Raw genomic sequence first — 18,851 nt, forward strand, 5'->3', positions numbered from 1 at the left:
TTCAAAAGTGGTTGCAGCAGTACATTGACTGAGAACTGCCAGAAATTCAACCCGGATTCGGAAGAGGATGTGGAATGAGGGATATCATTGCTGATGTCAAGTGGCTCTTCAGTAAAAGCAGAGAATACAAGAAAGATGTTTACCTGTGTTTTACTGACTACGCAAAAATTGACTATTGGACTCTGTGGATCATAACAAATTATGGATAACATTGCGAAGATGGGAATTCCAGAACACTTGATCGTGCTCATGAGGAACCCGTACACAGACCAAGAGGCAGTTGTTCAAATAGAACAAAACAATTAGGTATAATTAATAATACAATGCACTTTCTTTAAGTGTCCAGTTTAAGTTTGAACATGTACATTTACACTTGCTGGTGACCTTGATCTCTTCCTTAAGGTGGTGTCTGCCCAGTTTTTTTCCACTGAAAATTACTGTTTTTCTTTTGTAATTAGTGTCTTGGCGAGAAACTTTGCAACTCTGTAAAAAACCTGTTTCTCATATTTTGCTCACTAATTTTAGCATCCACGAATGATTTGTTTGTTACATTTGTTACTGTAGTGACCACCAAATGGGAGATTTTTCTATTTGAATCATTCCTTTTACACTTACAGTGTAAGGAAGAGGTGACCTTTCTCCATTTACTTATATTTTTTAAAGATTTTTTTTTTAACAAATTAATGCTTTTGATTGGACTCTGTCTAGTGCCTATGTGTATGTACGATCGCGACTGCACGTTCAACCGGAGATAGCCAGTGTTAGTAAACGCGGAGAGAACCACCTGAAGCGCCGTCCTTCCAGTTGCCCCGTTCCCGACACTCCCCGCGCTTCCCGCGCTCCCTCGTTCCCGGCGCACCCCGCGGCCGCCGCCCTCCGCCCTCCGCCCGGGGAGCCCCACCCCCACTCCTGGCGGAGACCGTTAGCGCAGCCGCAGCCTCCTGGCCTGGTTCCGCCCCCGCGGTCGTGCTATTGGGCCGTGAGCCGAGGCCGCGAGGGTCCTGCGCCGCCGATTGGCTGTCTCTGCACCCCGCTCCGCGACTCCCCGAAAGCGGGGCGGCGGCGCGCCGAGATTGGCCGCGCGCCGGGAAGGCCCGCCCACCCCTCGCCCGGCGCGGCAGACGGGTCCCATCGGCTGGAGAGGGAGATCCTGGACGGCCCTTTCTAGATGGTGGCGGCGGCCGGGCTGTGAGGGTTTCCCTGCTGTGGGGTGGGCTTTGGAGGCTCCGGCAGGCCGCGGGTGCCTGAGGTAGGTGCGGGGCGCGAGGGGCGCCCCGCGGGGCGGGCGGACGGGCGGGCGGGCGCTGCGGCCTGCGCGAGGACGCGTCCTTCTCTCTTTCCCGGTCTCTCCCCTGGTGGCAGGACGGGGCGGGAGTGGAGCACGAGGCGGCCCGGCCATGCAGAGCCCTGGCCTTTGTGAGGCAACATGGCGGCGGGGGGCGCGAGGCGGGGGTCCCGCCCGGGAATTGGGAGTGGGGGTACGAACTCAGGGCCCTGGCGTCGCCGACGCCCGTCGCTCTCCCCCTGGGTAAACAGCCGTAGTGTAAAGAGGCCCAGCGCTCTGTGAGCCTGAAGCCGGAGCATCGCTTTTCAGGCGGGAAAGGCGTGGACTTGGGCAGTACTTGTCCAGGACCCTTCCGGCTTAACGTTATTTGGAAAATCTGAGAAGTCGCCTAAATCCTTTTCTCCCGCAAATACTCATCGATTAAGTGGCACGTAGATCACCGGAATGTGATTTTATTGTAACAATTAAAATGGTAGAAAAATAATGGAAGGTGGCAACCTGTTGATAGCGATACCTGTCAAGTGTCATCCGCTGGACTTGGGTTGCTCCTGGTAGGAACTTGAGTTGCTGTCTTGCATGCTTGCATGTATCTTGACACCCCATGCACGGGCAATCTGGTCTACGGCTGCTGACTGTGAGGCAAACACTAGGCAAGGACCCTCCTTTCCTGGCCACAGACCGGACTCCTAGTCAGAGGAGTGGCCCCAACATCCCTATAGGCCTTCAGTCACCGAAGAGAGTGCATGACCAGTCCGCGGTGTCCAGTGCCGCCTGTGAGTCCAAGATGTGAGGATGAGAAGGAATGGATGAGGTCATACTGCTGCTGGGTTGGTTGGGCGGGAGGCTGCAGCAGGAGAGGCTTGACCATAAGGCAGCAGCTACAGCACTGGACCATCACAGTCGGCGCCTCGATGCCAGCCCAGCAAGTGGACTCCAAGGAAGGGCATGTTGGTTTTACCCTGTGCCAGGGATCCAGGGAAGCGTGCTGTGAGTCGGCTGCCAGCTCACGATCCAGTTGGCGAGGCAAGGCTTGCATCTGTGGTTCAATAAGCTGAAGCGGTAGTGAGGATGAAGAGCGGGAAAGCCAACATTTGAGCCCTTTATTAAGGCCAGGCACATGCAGAGCATTCCCAGGGATTGTTTTATAGTCCTCCCCTCTACCGCGGGGTAACCTAGGGATTGTTTTATAGTCCTCCCCACCACCGAGGGGTAACTTGTTGCTGTCGAGTCGATTTCAACTCATAGCGACCGATGGTGGATTTTGCCCAGTTTGCGCAGGCTCAGTCTTTTTTGTCTGTAGCTCCCCTGTCCTCTTGGTGATCTCCAGCCTCGTGGCTTCAGAGAGCCCTGGCTCTCTTCTGAATTTCAGCCTTTCACTTCAGCTGCCTCTTCTACATCTGCACATGTTACTTTCATGCCTCTTAGCTGTGTCTAAACCAAACCCTGGTCTTCATCTACTTCAGAACACTCCTTGTGTTGTCTTCAGCATGTAACAGCTGCTTCCTTCAGCTTGAAGTTACCTCGATTCCTCACATACAGTCCTCAGGAAACCCTTTTGGCCTCAACTAACTATTTTCAGCATCTGACCATTTCTCACCATCTCCAACTTAAAGTCCTGATCCAAGCCACCTGGTGAGTCTTAATTCTTCTTCTTCTTGGTCCCATCCTTCCCCCTTCTTCCAGTTTTCTCTGGACCCAAAGTGATTTTTTTAAAGGTAGTATACAACCAAAGCAGCTCCATCATTTCCTAGCTGTGCGACCTTGGGCAAATTGCCTAACCTTCCTGTGCTTAATTTTTCTCTCACAGTGCTGTGTGAGAGTTGGATGAATTAAAATATATAACATGCTTGGCAGAGGGTTTTCTGCGACTGCTGTCCTTGGATCATATGCCATCACCTTTTGAATCCTCCTGTCCAGTGGCCCATCTCAAGACACAAACCAAAGTCTTGGCCCCACTTGCCCTTGCTGACCTGGCCTCCTTTCTTCCCCCTGGCCCATGCTGCTCCAGCTGGACACACTACACTCCTGCCCCAAGGCTATTGTTTTTGCATTCCCTCTGCTCTCCACCCCCCCCCCCCACCACCCCATGACTCACTCACTTCTGTCTTCAGGTGGGCACTGGGTTTGAGACCTTCTTTGCCTACCCTTTCTGAAGCTGCCCCAATGACTTCCTGCTTTATTTTCTTTTGAACACTTCCTAAGCATGTGACAAGGTCCATGTTTTTCTTTCTTTCTTTTTAAATAATACTGTTTAGGTCCCCATTCAGCAGTTTCCACCCAAATTGTTTAGTTGCATTGGTTACATCCTTTATAATGTGTGAACATTCTTGTTATTTCCGCTGTGATGGGTGTTCCATTTCCATCAGTCTAGTTTCCTATCTTTGTTTTAAAGTAATTGTTGTCAGTTTGGTGTCTATAGGTGATTTTTTAAAGGAGCACAGTACTCACAGGTGATACTCTGTTTTGAGCCAGACTGTTATTTAGCTGCAAGGTGACCTCAGGGTTTAGTTAGTTCCTGTTCAAGGTTTAAAGAGTATCTCAGAGCAGTGGTCTTGGGAAGTCTTTCAATCTCAACCAGTTTAGTAAGTCTTTTTTTTTTTTTTTTTTTTTAGGAATTTGAGGTTCTTGTTCCACATTTTTCTCCCATCCATCAGGATCTATCTTTTATGGCTCTGATTAGAATGGTGGGTAGTGGTAGCTGGGCACCATCTAGTTCTTCTGGTCTCTGGGTAGATGAAGCTGTGGTTCTGTAGACTGTTTGTCCTGTACACTAGTTTCTTCATAGAGTCTTTGATTTCCGTTTGCTGTAGACAAGTGGAGACCAATAGTTGTATCTTAGATTGCCACTCACAAACTTTCAAGACCACAGACACTACTCAGCAAACTAGGATGTAGAAAATAACTTTCTGAATTGTGTTATGCCAGTTGACTGAGATATCCCACGAGACTATGATCCTAATCCTCCAGTCTGGAAAACCAATCCCTCTAGGTGTTTGATTATGTCTAAGAAGTATCCATGACCATGCCCCCTTGTCCTTTATTTTATACATATATATATATATATATGAATACAGTCATCCCTCAGTATCCAAGGGAGATTGGTTCCAGGACCCCTTGGGGATGCCAAAATCCAACAATGCTCAAATCCCTTATATAAAACGGCATAGTATTTGCTTATTTACCTAGGAACATTCTTCTGTATATTTTAAATCATTTCAAGATTGCTTATAATACCTAGTACGATGTAAATGCTATGTAAATAGGTGTTACACTGTATTTAGGTAATAATGACAACTGGAGGCCAACAATGCTCAAACAACCAGTGCTGGAGGGAAAATGAAGATCTGTGAAATGGTGGGAGGCCACAGCAGGGTATGCCTACGTATCATTTCATCCATGTGGGTTGAGTGGTGCGCTCAGCAAGTGGCAAATTCAACTTTTGCTTTTTGGAACTTTTCTTCTTACCAAATATTTTCCATCCACAGTTAGTTGAATCCGTGGATGCAGAACCTGCAGTTTCGGAGGGCTGAGTGTGTATGTGCATACAGTCACGTAGATGCATACACACGTGCAGACATATACATACCTATATGCCTACTTAAATACATATATACCCGCACATATATTTTTTGTAGTTTTTGTGTTGTGTCAAAATTAGACAATAAAACCTGCGAAAGCCAAAGCCTGCGTAAGGCAGAAACCTGTAAGACAGGGAATACTTAAATATTTGCATTAAAATGTGGTAAGAGTATACATGTGTATCCCCTGTCAAAGGCGGAAAATTGGTGAGACCCAGAAAAACAAGACAGTCCCGTTGAGTTCCGGCACTCATAGGTTTCATTATATATGCCATAGCAATTACTAACAGATCATTTTTCCTTATGCACATTTTAGTTACATTGTTTACCTTCATCAGTGTGTGTACACTTCCCCCTCATTTGGTGAAAAAAATTAAGGGTCTGCTATCTAGAGAGTGAATCCCCTTTTCCCGTCCCCCATCTCCTGGTAACCACTAACGAACATTGATTTTTATATATTTACTTGTTCATTGTCATTTCATAAAAGTGAGAACATACAATATTAGTTTTTTTGTGATGGATTTATTTTGGTCAATGTAATGTCCTCCAGGTTTATCCACATTGTAAGATGTTTGGAAACTCATTTTCTTTTTCACTGAGTAGTATTCCATTGTTATCTGTGTACCACATTTTACTTACCCGTTCATTCATTGATGGGTACTTAGATTGTTTTCATCTTTTTGCTGTTGTGAATGGTGCTGCAGTGAACATAGGTGTGCATGTATCTGTTCATGTCATTTCTGTTAAATCCCCAGGGTATATACCTAGGAGTAGAATCATGTTTTTTTAATTGCTGTTTGTTTTTCTCACTAAAACTTGAGCTCTGTGAGGGTGGGGACTTTGTCTTTGCCCTCAGCATCTAGAATGGTGTATGCCATGTAAAAGGTATCAACAAACATTTGTTGAATGAGAAGAGAAGACTTGCAGAGGAAAAATAAGGAATTTGCCTGAGATTGCCCCACTCCTGGGCTCTGAGCCTGGAGCTTCTGCCCTTTGGGCCCGGACAGGTTTTCCCTGTCTCACTCTGTTCACTTCCTTCAGTATCTCGCTTTATTAGTTATTATCTTTATTTCTATACTGGTTGCTTCTTAGCTTGCTACCGTGGTAGCAGGCTTCCCTATCGTGCACCACCGTTTGTCTCCAATCCTGCCACTTAATTGTTACCTTCTTTGCTTTAGCTTTTTCTGCTCCCAGAATCCTGTCTAATGGACTGGCTCTCTCTAGAGTCTGCAGACCTGCCAGGTGCTAAGTCCACTGAGGAGTGATTGATCCTGGTCCCACTTGTGTTTTGTAGCACTGGGCATGCTGACCTGTTCGTCCTTCTCGGAAATGATCTTTCTTGGTTGCCAGGATACCAGCCTTACTACACTTGGTGTTCCTTGTGTCTGTCTAACTACAACCTTCTTAGCATTTACTGCAGCCCTAGGTATGATACTATTGAAGTGCTGTATTTCCTTGATTTTAAGGTGTACCCTTGATGTATACATCTTTGGCGGGGGGGTGTTGCATTAAATCTCCATCGCATTCAGGTATGCTAGAACATTTTAGAATCTAGGAAATAGAATGGCAGCACAGGTTATTGTCCTTCCAGCTGTGTCTGGTGGGTGGGGACCTTGTCTCTTGTTCATGGTACTGCCTCCCTCAGGATGGATGTTCAGTGAATATTTGTTTTTATGTTATATCATTGTCAAAATACAGTCACCACGTTCTATCCTTTCACTGTAAACTTCTTAAAAGTGTGATATTCACTATCTCCTGTTTTTTCCCTGATCTAGCTGTCACACATGAACGTGGGCATGCCTCTGTGTGTCTGCACCTGTGTGCATGGCATGTGCATGCACGTGTGTTTGTGCACAGAAGGGGAGTGTGTGTGTGTGTGTGTGTGTGTGTGTGTGTGTGTGTGTGTCCGCCCGCATGTGCTTTCTACCAGCTCTGACAACTGCCCTCCCCCGGAACCTCTCTGGGTTTTCTGGCTGCACCCTTTGACCTGCATTCTCAGCCTTAAGTCATACCTTTTTTTGCGCTTCTTCTGTGGTGAAGCTTCTTGGTGTTTGTCTTCAACCCTCTTCTTAGTCTGTGTTCCCTCTGTGTCTGGCCTCCCTCCTGTGGTTTTGGTGACTACCCCCTCACTGTTGCAGTGTGGCCCTTCCTCTCTGGGCCATCACAGGGCTAGAGCTGTGATCTCAGCACCTGTGGGACAGGCCTGTCTGGAGGATCTGTCCATTTTCCTCTCCATGCTCTGCCTGGATGCTGGAACTTGTGTGTTTGTCCAGGGAGAAGCCTTCTTCCTCCTCAGTTTCCTCTCTTTTCTCCTCTCCTTGGACTATAACTCATCAACAAGTGTGGTCAGTTGTGTGTTGTCACCACTCTTGACTTTCTACCTCTTCTCTAGCTGTGTTAGCAGGGCTTTTCTCACACCTTTGTCATTTGGCCCAGCGGACTCCTCCCCATGCATTGGGCTCACTGCCACCTGTGCCTAGCACAGCTGTTTGTCTCCTTTTTGCAGTAGGGACCTAATTGTGGCCCCAGATTACTTCATCATCAGTGGCCCCATACTGCCCCAGGATGGAGCCAGGCTCCAGGTGATACCAAGGATGCTTTCTGCCTTGGCTCCAGTTGTCTCCTACAGTTCCTCCCTCAAGTCCTGGGGAGGCTACTTTCCCCACAGCTACCTGCCCCCCTCCTCTCCTGGGAACAGAACCATGTCATAACCACTGATCTCAGCACCCTGCATCAGTGTCCCTCGTCCACGTGCTACCTTATGGGCCCAGGAGATCCCTGGGGTCCGAGGGGTAGCAGAGCGCCTGGCTGTACCTCTGAGGCCCCTAGTGCCACAGAGCTGAGCTGAGGGTCCCGCGCTCACCCTCTGACTGACCCAGCCCTCGCAGGTGAGTGGATTGATGTTGCTCTGTTGGCCTGAGGGAGGCCATGCACCTAGTGTGCGTTCTGGAAAGGGCGGCCTCACACCACATGCTTACTTACCTAATAAGCTGGGTCAGGGGAATGCTGAGGTGAGGTTTACTGTAATTTTTTAAGTTTTTTGAGCCTTCTGAAGTAAGGGTTAAAATGAACAGTTAATAAAATATTTAACTTTGGACCTAAATTATCATTTAGGTTCTGAAGAAAAAAAGTTCGATCGTTCTGACCCCTAAAAGGTTCTCTTGGGCAGTATTATCTTAAGTCACCACGCTCTTAATAGCACCTGACTCTTAGTTCAGTACCAGGAAAGCGGAAGGGTTCTGTCATTTTGTGACGATGTTTTTAAATTTCTTTGCAGGTGGAAGAAGAAAGGCGCCACTTTGGCATGAAGACAGACTCGCTTAGTCGTCAGTCATTTAAGCTGAGTGCATTGTGATTTCCAATAATTGAGGCAGTGGTTCTAAAAGCTGTCTACATTAATGAAAAGAGCAATGTGGCCAGCTTGACTAAGCCGCCAGCGTGTGCAGCGCGGGCAGGACGGCACCCGGGTCTCGACGGACTTGTGCATGTTAGCTGTTAGATTTATGTAAGGGTTTTTAAAACTCTGGTCTTTAAAATAGTCTTACCACTTTTAATATGGCGACATATGAGAGTCCCTCTCCTCTCCCGCGTGAGGCCGCAGGAGAAGCGATGATGGAGAACCGAGCTTGCCCCTTCCAAGCGCTGCCCCGTGAACAGTCTCCACCACCTCCCCTGCAAACGTCCAGTGATGCAGAGGTAATGGACGTTGGCTCTGGTGGTGATGGACAGTCCGAACCCCCTGCTGAGGACCCGTTCAACTTCTACGGAGCTTCTCTTCTCTCCAAAGGATCCTTCTCTAAGGGCCGCCTCCTCATAGACCCGAACTGTAGTGGCCACAGCCCGCGCACCGCCCGGCACGCACCTGCGGTCCGGAAGTTCTCCCCTGACCTTAAGTTGCTTAAGGATGTAAAGATTAGCGTGAGCTTTACCGAGAGCTGCAGGAGTAAGGACAGGAAGGTGCTGTACACAGGAGTGGAGCGCGGCACTCGGGCAGAGTGCGGTTTTGTCCTTAGTCCTATCAGTGGAGACATGCATGCTTGTCCCTTTGGTGGGAGTGTTGGTAATGGGGTAGGCATAGGGGGTGAGAGTGCTGATAAGAAGGATGAGGAGAATGAGCTGGATCAGGAAAAGAGAGTGGAGTATGCAGTGCTCGATGAGTTAGAAGATTTTACTGACAATTTGGAGCTAGATGAAGAAGGAGCAGGCGGGTTCACGGCTAAAGCAATCGTTCAAAGAGACAGAGTGGACGAAGAGGCCTTGAATTTCTCCTACGAGGTATGTCGGTAACCCCTCCTTTGGAGGGCTTTTAGCAAAACTCAAAGAAAAGTGTTTGGGAATTCCAGCATCTTTCAAGAGCTGACACCGCAAAGAGAGAGAAAGAAAAAAAAAAGAATGAGGCAGAGTAACATTCATGTGGGAAAGAGATCTAAGGAGTCCGGGTTTTAAACATTATAATGAAAAGTTTGGCTGATAAATGGTTTTGTACCACCTTTCCCAAACCTGAGTTGAAAGGTGTTGCTCAGAACTGCTTGCTGGGGTGTACGCATCTGGACTCGGATGTGTTGGCTTTAGTTGTTGGTTTCATTGCATTTGTTTTTCAGATGCTCACGCACCATAAAGGCACACCTAGGGCCCCCCTTGAGAGTGCCCTGTGTCTATGTCCATTCTCATTAATGCTGTTAGGCTTGCCCGTGGTGCAAGAAGTCCTGCCTCTGTCCTCGAGGCGCAGGGGCCTGGAGTCATGGTGTCTTAACAGCATGTTTTGCAGGATGATTTTGACAATGACGTGGATGCTCTGCTGGAAGAGGGCCTGTGTGCCCCCAAAAAGAGGCGAATGGAGGAAAAATACGGAGGAGACAGTGACCATCCGTCCGATGGAGAGACGAGTGTGCAGCCAATGATGACCAAGATTAAAACAGTGCTCAAAAGTAAGTCAGCAATCGGAGAGCAGCAGAAGTGCAGGTTGTTTAAAAAAAAAAAAAAAGAAAAAAATTTTTTTTTTAGGTTGTTTATGTAACAAAAATGCTTGGCAAGCCCTCCGGGTGCCAGCAGAGGTCTAGGCAGTGGGTGTGTGTTTGAGGGTAGTCATAGCCAGGCCCTCTGAGACCTCTCATCTGATGAAGGGAAAACAGGCAAGAAACAAGCATCAAGACACATGATGAGCCAGCTGCAGATCGCTGTGTGTATTGTGAAAACCACTGAAGTGGGCCAGCATTCTGCAGAGGAACAGAGCAGGGGTTTCTGACAGGGTCAGGAGGGAACCCCTGCGACGGGAATTGGTGCTAAGCCCAGGAGAGGGACTTCCGAAAGGGTCAAGAATGGACATCTGGGGAGGGGCACTAATGCTCAGTCCATTAGATGAAAAGATCGGCGACAAGAAAGTCTGGAGGCAGAGGCCAGAGGTGGGGAAGCTCAGTGAGGTGACTTGTGATGGTGAAGGGCTGGTAAGTCACGCTCGGGGCTCTGGATTTTATACCAAGTGTGAGAAGCCGCTCATTGTGTGCCGTCGATTGCGACTCATAGCAACCCTACATAACAGAGCAGAACCGCCCCCATCCAGTTGCCTAGGCTGTAATCTTCATGGGAGCACATCACCAAGTCTTTTCTCTTGCAGACTAGGTGGTGGGTTTGAACGGCTGACCTTTTGATTAGCAACCAATTGCTTAACCATTACGCCACCAGGGCTCCTTGGGATGCCACTAACAGTATGTTTTAAAAGTATCACTTTGGTGACTGTTGGGTAGAGTGGACTTAAGGTGGGTCAAGTGAAATTTCCAGCAGGAGAAGTGGCTGTGTTCATAGGTACAGGCAATAGGACCTGCATTCAACTTGGATTTGGGGACAGTAGCGAGAGAAATTGGGAAGTGCTGAGGGTTGTGCCCATTGTAGTTGTAGTTGATGGAGGTGCAGGTGTGGGGAGGAATTGGGAATCTGTTTCTGTCTGTACTGGCTTGGAGGTGCTGTGAGCATCCTGGTGGAGGTATTTGGCTGAGCGGTTGGGCAGTAGAGAGTGAGGCTATAGAGACATGTGGGATTCATGGGCACGCAGGTGAGAACCTGGACTGAGGGTGTAGTGCAGAAGGTGGGGAGGTGAGCCAGGGGATGGTGGTGTGTGGTGTCCTGGGCCGCTGAGTGGATGTGTTAGCAATGCTGATGTCAGCTACTGTTTGAACGGGGGGGGTGTTGGGTTCGTGTGGTTGTGAACAGGGGTGAACCTGGGGTCCTCAGCTTCTGGAGGGGTTCTAAGTAAGTAAGTACCTTGGTGCCTCTGGAAGGTTTACTTTGTGGCTTCAGCAGTATCAGAGCAGATAAACCCAAGTCCGTCCTGAAGAACCCATGTGTTAGCAGTAGACCTGGCTGTGACTGTGGCACACCACCTGCCTGCCCCTGGCTCTGCCCTGGGCACTGCCACACCTTACTCTCTGGAGCCCCTCTCCTTGGCCCTGCCCACTTTGCAGCCTGCCTAGCAGCTCTGGTTTCCTCCCAGGAGCCTCTTCTCAGGCCTGCAGTTCACAGATAGACACAGCTGCCTGCTGGCTGAGCTCTTCAGAGGGGCCGGGAAGACTTTCTCACTGCTAATTTTAGACCACTTGTGGAGGCCTGGATATGAACCTGTGGTCCCATTTTGTGTTTGGCTCCATAGTTCATTTGCTTCTCCTAACTTAGCCTGAAACTAGTATAAGGCAGTTCGGACTTGGACCATGCCCAAGGGAGGAGAGTGCTTGAAAGTATCAGCAGGTTTCTGCTTGGCTGGCAGCACTGGCTCCAGGTGGCTGTCTGTGACAGGAACCCTCTGTGCTCCTCTTTGCGCAGTAGTGGCCTGTGTGCAGGGCGTCAGGGCCTGTGGCTAGGTCCGCTGGGCGGAGATGGTCAGAGAGGTGCCAGTGCCTTTCTTGTGAATCACTGGCAGTTTTAAAATATGTATCATTTTTCTTTTTAGATTTCACTTGCGTTTTTCTTTTTCGTCTCTAAATTTTTAATTTCCTCCCAGTAGCTGTAAGAAAACCAGGTTTTAGTTAAATCCTTTTACGGTGCTGCGCCAGTAGCTGGCTCTGTCAGGGTGTCAAGCAGATAACAAGTCTTAAACATTTTTTTTTTTTTTTGTGACTATGAAAATTGGGAATAAGTAAAAGAAACATGAATAGGCAATGGAGTAGTGTCTGAAAACCAATTTACACATTTATTAATTGAAAGTAGTGTTTTATGTGCTGTGGGAGTATATAGCTCAGTTCAAATTAAGATTTGTCAAAAAGGAGCAGTGGGCCGATGGGCATGCAGTTTGTCAGCAAAGCTTACCTGCTCTTGGGAAAACTCTGGCTGTGGCCGAGGCAGGCAGATCCAGCGCCCACAGTGCCAGTGAGGGAGCTGAGGCCAGTGGTTTTCTGAATGCCTCAACTCACAAGATGCAGAGGTGGCAAGCTAAGTTTTAGGAGCATGCCTTACAGAACCCTATTCAGGGCTCTTTCATGTGCCGATTCAGCAAATATGTTTCTACCGCTTGCCACACACTGTTCTAGGCAGTCGAAATAGAGCAGGGATCAGGCGGATGGGGTTCTGGCTTCTGCAGAACTTTGATCCCCTGGGGGAAGACCAAGATAAACAAGTACATAGAAGCAGAGTGCGTGGCGACTGGCGGGGACTAGGATAGACTTTGTCTGGTGGAGGGGATGGGGTGGACAGAGTATGCTCCTAATTCTCTGCTTCTTAGAGGGTCTTTTCAGTGTTTAGTTGAGTTTTCTGTTTTTATCTGCTATGTCATACTTTTTAGAACATCCTGACACTAGAAAATGTTTTTAAAGGTACTTCAGGATTTTCTTGTCTTCTGTAAAGGTCGTGGCCGCCCACCTACAGAGCCATTGCCCGACGGGTGGATCATGACATTCCATAACTCCGGAGTCCCCGTGTACCTGCACAGAGAGTCTCGGGTGGTCACCTGGTCCAGGCCATACTTCTTGGGAACGGGAAGCATACGGGTAGGGGATGCATCAGTAATGACTTTAATATTGTAAATTCTCAAACTGAAGGATGCATGTCTGCATGGATCTCTTTGTAGTCAAGCAGAGACAAGTGAAAGGCATCAGATTGGCACACTCTTGGGGTTGTCCTTGTTAATCTGTGTTGTGCTTTCACTATCCACAGAAACATGACCCTCCTCTGAGTAGCATCCCTTGTCTACATTATAAGAAAATGAAGGACAATGAGGAACGGGAGCAAAGCAGTGACCTCATACCCAGTGGGGAGGTGTCCCCTGTCAAGCCCCTAAGCCGATCTGCAGAGCTGGAGTTTCCCCTGGAAGACCCTGACTCCATGGGTGCTGACTCGGGGCCCCCAGATGAGAAGGACCCACTGGGGGCTGAGGCTGCACCTGGGGCCCTGGGGCAAGTGAAGGCCAAAGTCGAGGTGTGCAAAGATGAATCAGTTGGTAAGTTTGCTGGGTGAGATTTCTCCTTGTGCAGGAGCTGTGGAACCTGTTTGCAGGTGTGCTGTTGCATACCACAGCTTCTCTTGGATCTAGTTCACCCTGCCCAGGGCCGTCTGTTCATGCTTCTGTCTGTGAGAAATCAATGACGTGAGCACCTCAGGTTGCTCTGACATCTAGGAAAAGTTCCTTCTTGATCTTACCAGAGCCTGGCTAGGACCACCACTCTGGGCCCTGCCACTGTGCCCTGGCTCTGCAGGGACATGACAACAGCTATTGCTGCCGTGGGGATGACTGCTGTCAATGCCAACAGGCCTTTTCTCTTTGATTGCTTCTCAGATCTCCTTTGAGGTTTTGCGTTTTCAGTAGGATGTGCTCATGTGGAGTTATTTTATTTTATTCTGATGCATGCAGGGCAAGCTTCTTCAGTCTGCTGACTCAGCGTTGGGAAACTCAGCCATTGTTCTTTAATTCTGTAATTGTTTTTTAGATGTATGTTGATGTTTCTCATTCTGTCTTCTGTGTCATGTGTTCTTGTCCTGTCCGCTCAAGTCTTGGTTCTCTCTTCAGTGGTATCAAGCCAATCTGCTGTATCACTTTCAAAGACAACTTTCTGTCTTTAGGATTTCTAATTGTTGTGTGTGTATTGCTGCCTGACCTGTTTCATAAGTGATGTTTTATGGGTGCTAATCCCTCTTTTAATATCTTGGAAGAGTTTAAACATAATTTAAAGCCCTTTTCTGATTGTCCTACTATTTCTGTTTCCTTAAATGTGAAGTCTGCTGTTATCTGGGTATGTTGATGGGGCTGCATGTAACCGAGAGCCCAGTTAAAACTAACTTAAAACACATGACAGGCAGGCCCAGGGACTCTGTTGCACCTGTTCTGCTTGACCTCACTTGGGGGATGATCTGTCCTCCGCTGATTGGCTCCCTTCATGGCCCCTCAGTCATCTCCATTAGCAGGCAGGACCTGGCTTTTCTTTCCAGGAGTTCTGAGCGGGCCTCTCCTCCTGTTTCCACAGGGTGGCTGTTGAGTGGGCACTCACGTGTGCTCTCCTCTCACTTCCTTCCACAGTGCTGGGTGGCATCAGTGGCATATGGTTTTGTTTGTAGGCATGTACCCTACAGTGTGATGTCCTTCTTGGTGGTCCCATCATGGTGGTTGCATGGTCCCTCAGCACAGGCTCCTCTCCCCCTCAGACAGAGAAGGCCAGGCTGGTATGGGAGCCTGTGACAACACCTTCCCTACCACCTTTGTGGGCAGAGGGCACAGTCTCTGCCTTGCCAGGTTCCCTGCAGAGCGTGTTGACCTTTTCCCAGATGCTGGTCTGATTCTGCTCCTCGTTTCCTGATGGCTTGTGGCTGCTATCTGACATCCCTCTGCACTTTGGTCCACGAGAAGTTTCTCCTGTGACTGAGTGCTGGGTGGGATAGTGTTAGTGTGAAGCCAAACAGAAGGACATTCGTCCCCTCTGAGGACCACTGAATGACTTTTTTCGGATCCTGTTAGGAAAACTGGTTTACTTAGGGTAATTGGGATAGTGTTGGCTGGATTTTGTTTTCTGGGAGGCTTTGGGTTGTAGAGCTTGGCACTGTCGCTGCAACCTGGCTGTGATAACGGCAGAAGGTCTACAGCACATGTTCTGACTTAGACTGTGGCCCTCCCTACCACTCTGGTCTCATCTTACTATTCTACCTTTATTTGCCCTTCTTGATTCCTTATTTCTTTAGAAATGGGGTTCAGGCTGGATGTAAACAACCCAGAAATTCCTGTTTGCCCAGGGGACCAGAAAAATACGTATCAGTCAGTGAGATGGAACCTGGGCTAAGACTGGAGAGTGACTCCTGGCCTTCAGGGTGTTTCTGTGCTGTTGGTAGCTTCATGGTGGGGAATCCCAGTCTGATCTACTCAAGCTGGGCTTCAAGTGGTGCAGGACTGATGCTGCTGCCCAGTTCCTTGGTTGCCCTTAGGGAGATGAGCATTTGACCACAGGGGGCACTGCCCCCTGAAAAAGTAGAGTGTCGCTTCTCCACCAGTGTCCTGGAGCTCTCCTCAGTAGCTCTGCAGTTAGCTCTGGATGTTAGAAGCATGTAGACCACAATCGTTGAAAAGATAATAATTCAACATTTCGTTTCTTAAACCCAAGGAAACTCTCTTAGTTTTCATGATAGCGTCGGAATATTGTGATTTTTAGTGCTCTTACTAGAAAAATCAGATAATTATAAATAGTACACACACAGAGAAAGCTCAGTGCATTGTATATTAGTACCTAAGATTTTTGATGAGATGTTGCTTTTTACTTTTACGATAGGTTTTAAACAGATTAAAAACATTGAAGTCCTTGCCAAAATGACCCAATCTGGCATAACCCACATCCTCCTCAGTGGTCAGCCATCTTCCTACTGTTGGCAGGTCACATGTGAAGTCTCAATTCACATGAAAGTGGGACTGTTGTTCCTTGTGGGTTTCCCTGTCTTTACTCCATATCTGTATAAGCAGAAGAGCTTACAGAGGAGAGTTCACTGGCTTTGTGGTCACTTCTCAGAGGGCAGAGGGCACTGAGCCATTGGCCTGGCCAGTGCAAAAAGAGAGTAGCACCAGGCCTAGGGAGGTGGGGTGGCCAGGCATGTGGGAAGCCTACTGGGGGGCCAGTAGTCACTGCAAACCCCTTGATCTGCTCGTTTTCACCCAAGACCTAGGGAGCCACCTGGGCTTGAGGGGAGGGGTTGAGTTGCACACAGTAGGTATTTTGTTGTGCTAGTGTGTCCCTGCTGTCGGGGAACTTATAGTTGTGAGGTGAAGCAGAGTGTGAAGAGCCCGAGAAAAGGCATGAGGCACTGCTGTTGGGGAGGTGGGGTGTGGGAAGGAGGGCTAGGTGCAGCCCAGAGGCTTAGGTGTCCACCCAGGGTGAGTCTAGGGGTGTGCCTTGGAGAGAAGGTGGCCCACACTGAGAGGGATGTGGCCTCTCTGGAGGGGCCTTGAGGGAAAAGGGCAAGGACACCAGTGAAGAGACCAGAAAAGGGCCAGCAAGAGAAGTTGTAGAGTGGGGTCCTAGAGGTGGAGAAGGAGGAGGAGGGTGGGGAGCTACAAGATGGGAGTAAGCAAATGCCAGCTGAAAAAGGCCACGGGCTTGTGGATTGGCTGCCACTGGGTTCCAAATACCTCACCTTTATGGAGGAGCTCTGGGCTAGTACAGTGGGAACTGGGTTGTAGGTTTGTGGCAAAACAAGGCGTTTCATGGGTTTTCACAGCTTAACCTGACGGAATGTGCAGCCTAGGCTTCTTCCTGCAGTCTGGCCTCCACCTATCTGCCTGATATGACACCCCACCCCCACCCCTACCTTCCTAGAATGCCCATCCCCCCATCATTTCTACTTCCTCTGTCAGTCTGTCAGGGCTCTTCTGGGGGGGCGGGAAGGGGGGGCAGCCCAGCCAGAGAGGAGCTTTCACTTTAGTTAATGTTTTTTTTTCTTTATTCTGTCTTTTATGCACATGTAACACCTGATTGTGTTTCTTTTGTTTTAAAAACACCTCCTCCCCCAACTTTATCCCACTTCCGAGCCATGAACACTGGTACCTGTTTTGTGTGCATGCATCTCTCCAGATCGCTTCTCTACATTTATCTGTATAGAAATACGTAGTTTCAGCTTATAATTGTTAAGTGACCAAGTGTATTGAACTATTTTGTATCTTTAAAAAAAAATCTGGGTGTGTGTCAGAGTCTGTCTGTCCTTTGAACTGTGCCACCATGTTAATGTGGAGTCTCATCCCACCTGCTGTGAGCGGGCATTGATTGGTCTTAGGACTGGGGCTTGTCAGGGAGCATGAGAGACAGAGTCCCAAACAAATGAGGCAAGTGTGAGCCTGAAAAGGAGAGCAGTGGGGGCAGCATTAATAACAGGAGGCCTAGGTGAAACCTCACTGAACAGAGGAGGTTGCCACAGAGACACAGTGGAGTGTAGGAGTGAGCTGTGGGACCAAGCCAAGGGCCTCATGGGTAGAGGTGAGACAAGTGCAAAGGCCCTGAGGTAGAGAGCCAGCTGGGTGTTCCTACTGTGTGCACATGTGACCAAGGTGGCTGGAGGGGAGAAAGTGAGGTGGCCAGAGAAGTGCTAGACCAGCTGTGTGGGCAGCAGAGCATGTCTGCTCATTCTAGGCTGGCCCTCGGCACACCTGCCTCAGCTGCTGATGGCGGGTACCTGTTTTGTTATGGGAAGAAAGGCCATCTGATTTTTTAAAAAAAATTTTTTTTTTTGCTTTTTGTTGTTGTTGTATTGTTCTTCCACCCAAATAAACCAAAAGGATATTCCAGAAATTTACTTTTTCAGGGACTTTCCAGAATAACTTGAGGTCGCAGAATGAAGGGATTTGATTCTTTTCTTTCTTGCCATTCGAAAGGGATGGGGCAGGAGAACAGTGTCCCATGGCTTGGACCTGCTTGACAAGCAGCCCATTCGCTATCCTGATGACTGGGCACAGGGGACCTAACTCCTACATAGGGGGAGTTAGTAATGTGGCTCTCTGGTAAACCTTGGACAGATCTTGAAGAATTTCGGAACTACCTGGAGAAGCGTTTTGACTTTGAGCAAGTTACTGTGAAAAAATTCAGAACGTGGGCTGAGCGGCGGCAATTCAACCGAGAAATGAAGCGGAAACAGGCTGAGTCCGAGAGGCCCATCCTGCCAGCCAATCAGAAGCTCATTACTTTATCTGTGCAAGATGCACCCACAAAGAAAGGTGAGTTATGACTTGTAAGGTTTAACATTAGTAGTGTGGTTATGCTGTTATTTTTAATTTGATGCTTTCTGAGTGTTTTGTGAGTGACTTACATTTAATTCAAAGCTTATGTGTATCCTACAAATGCAGAGGGCTGCCACATTCATTGCTGCAGGTCCCTAATTATGTGACTTAGTAAGGTGTGCAGTGCCAGGTCTCTGGGTGCTAGCTTATGGCAGCTCCTTGGGCTGTTACTGAGGCATTCCGTCTTGTCCCAGAGTTCGTCATTAACCCCAATGGGAAATCTGAGGTCTGCATCCTACACGAGTATATGCAACGTGTCCTCAAGGTCCGCCCTGTATACAATTTCTTTGAATGTGGTAAGTTTGACTTTTCCGCATTTCGCTTATAAATCATGTCATTGTGCTCAGGGTTGGGAGGCGGGAGCTGATCATTAGTCCTGGTTTAACGGGATAGGAATTAAAGGGGAAGACAGAGAGAAGCATGGTGCGACTGTCACAGAGGTATGCCTGTCTGAGGGTGAATGACTGCTTTACCTCTTGTAGTGTTTGATACAGTGCCCCCTTCCCTTGGGCTTCCTTTTTTCCCTGCCCTGTCCACCTTCCTGGCTTTTAAACCCTTGTGTCTTAGACAGCCTTTCTCTGAGGAAGTCCTCCCCTGCTGTGCATTGGAGCCTTTGCCTGGTCTTCCAGGTGGACGAAGGATCTTTTGGCCCACACTTCCTGCTAACTCTGTCTTGCGTGGGTGTCTTCATCCCACCATGGTGAAAACCAGGGTCTGTCTTGCCCTTGGAAGCTGAAACCTAGGGGGTCTTTGATCATTTTTGTTG

At 48.5% G+C, this 18,851-nt stretch overlaps 1 protein-coding gene across 3 annotated transcripts in view; it reads left to right on the forward strand.

The window, feature by feature from the left end:
• The first annotated feature begins 1,103 nt into the window (after positions 1 to 1,103).
• DGCR8 (DGCR8 microprocessor complex subunit) overlaps positions 1,104 to 18,851 on the forward strand; it is a 42,437-nt gene continuing 24,689 nt past the window's right edge. The window contains exons 1-8 of one of the 3 annotated variants that reach the window (XM_023559312.2): positions 1,104 to 1,249; positions 6,158 to 6,289; positions 8,141 to 9,138; positions 9,632 to 9,791; positions 12,694 to 12,836; positions 13,003 to 13,285; positions 17,825 to 18,022; positions 18,280 to 18,381. In XM_023559312.2, coding sequence (XP_023415080.1) covers positions 8,419 to 9,138; positions 9,632 to 9,791; positions 12,694 to 12,836; positions 13,003 to 13,285; positions 17,825 to 18,022; positions 18,280 to 18,381 — 1,606 coding nt within the window. In that variant the 5' untranslated portion in view covers positions 1,104 to 1,249; positions 6,158 to 6,289; positions 8,141 to 8,418. The remainder of the gene's footprint in view (positions 1,250 to 6,157; positions 6,290 to 8,140; positions 9,139 to 9,631; positions 9,792 to 12,693; positions 12,837 to 13,002; positions 13,286 to 17,824; positions 18,023 to 18,279; positions 18,382 to 18,851) is intronic. The other 2 variants (XM_003419107.4, XM_064272570.1) reach the window with 2 other exon arrangements.

This window comes from Loxodonta africana, chromosome 19 (assembly GCF_030014295.1).
Source record: "Loxodonta africana isolate mLoxAfr1 chromosome 19, mLoxAfr1.hap2, whole genome shotgun sequence".
Taxonomy (NCBI): Eukaryota; Metazoa; Chordata; class Mammalia; order Proboscidea; family Elephantidae; genus Loxodonta; species Loxodonta africana.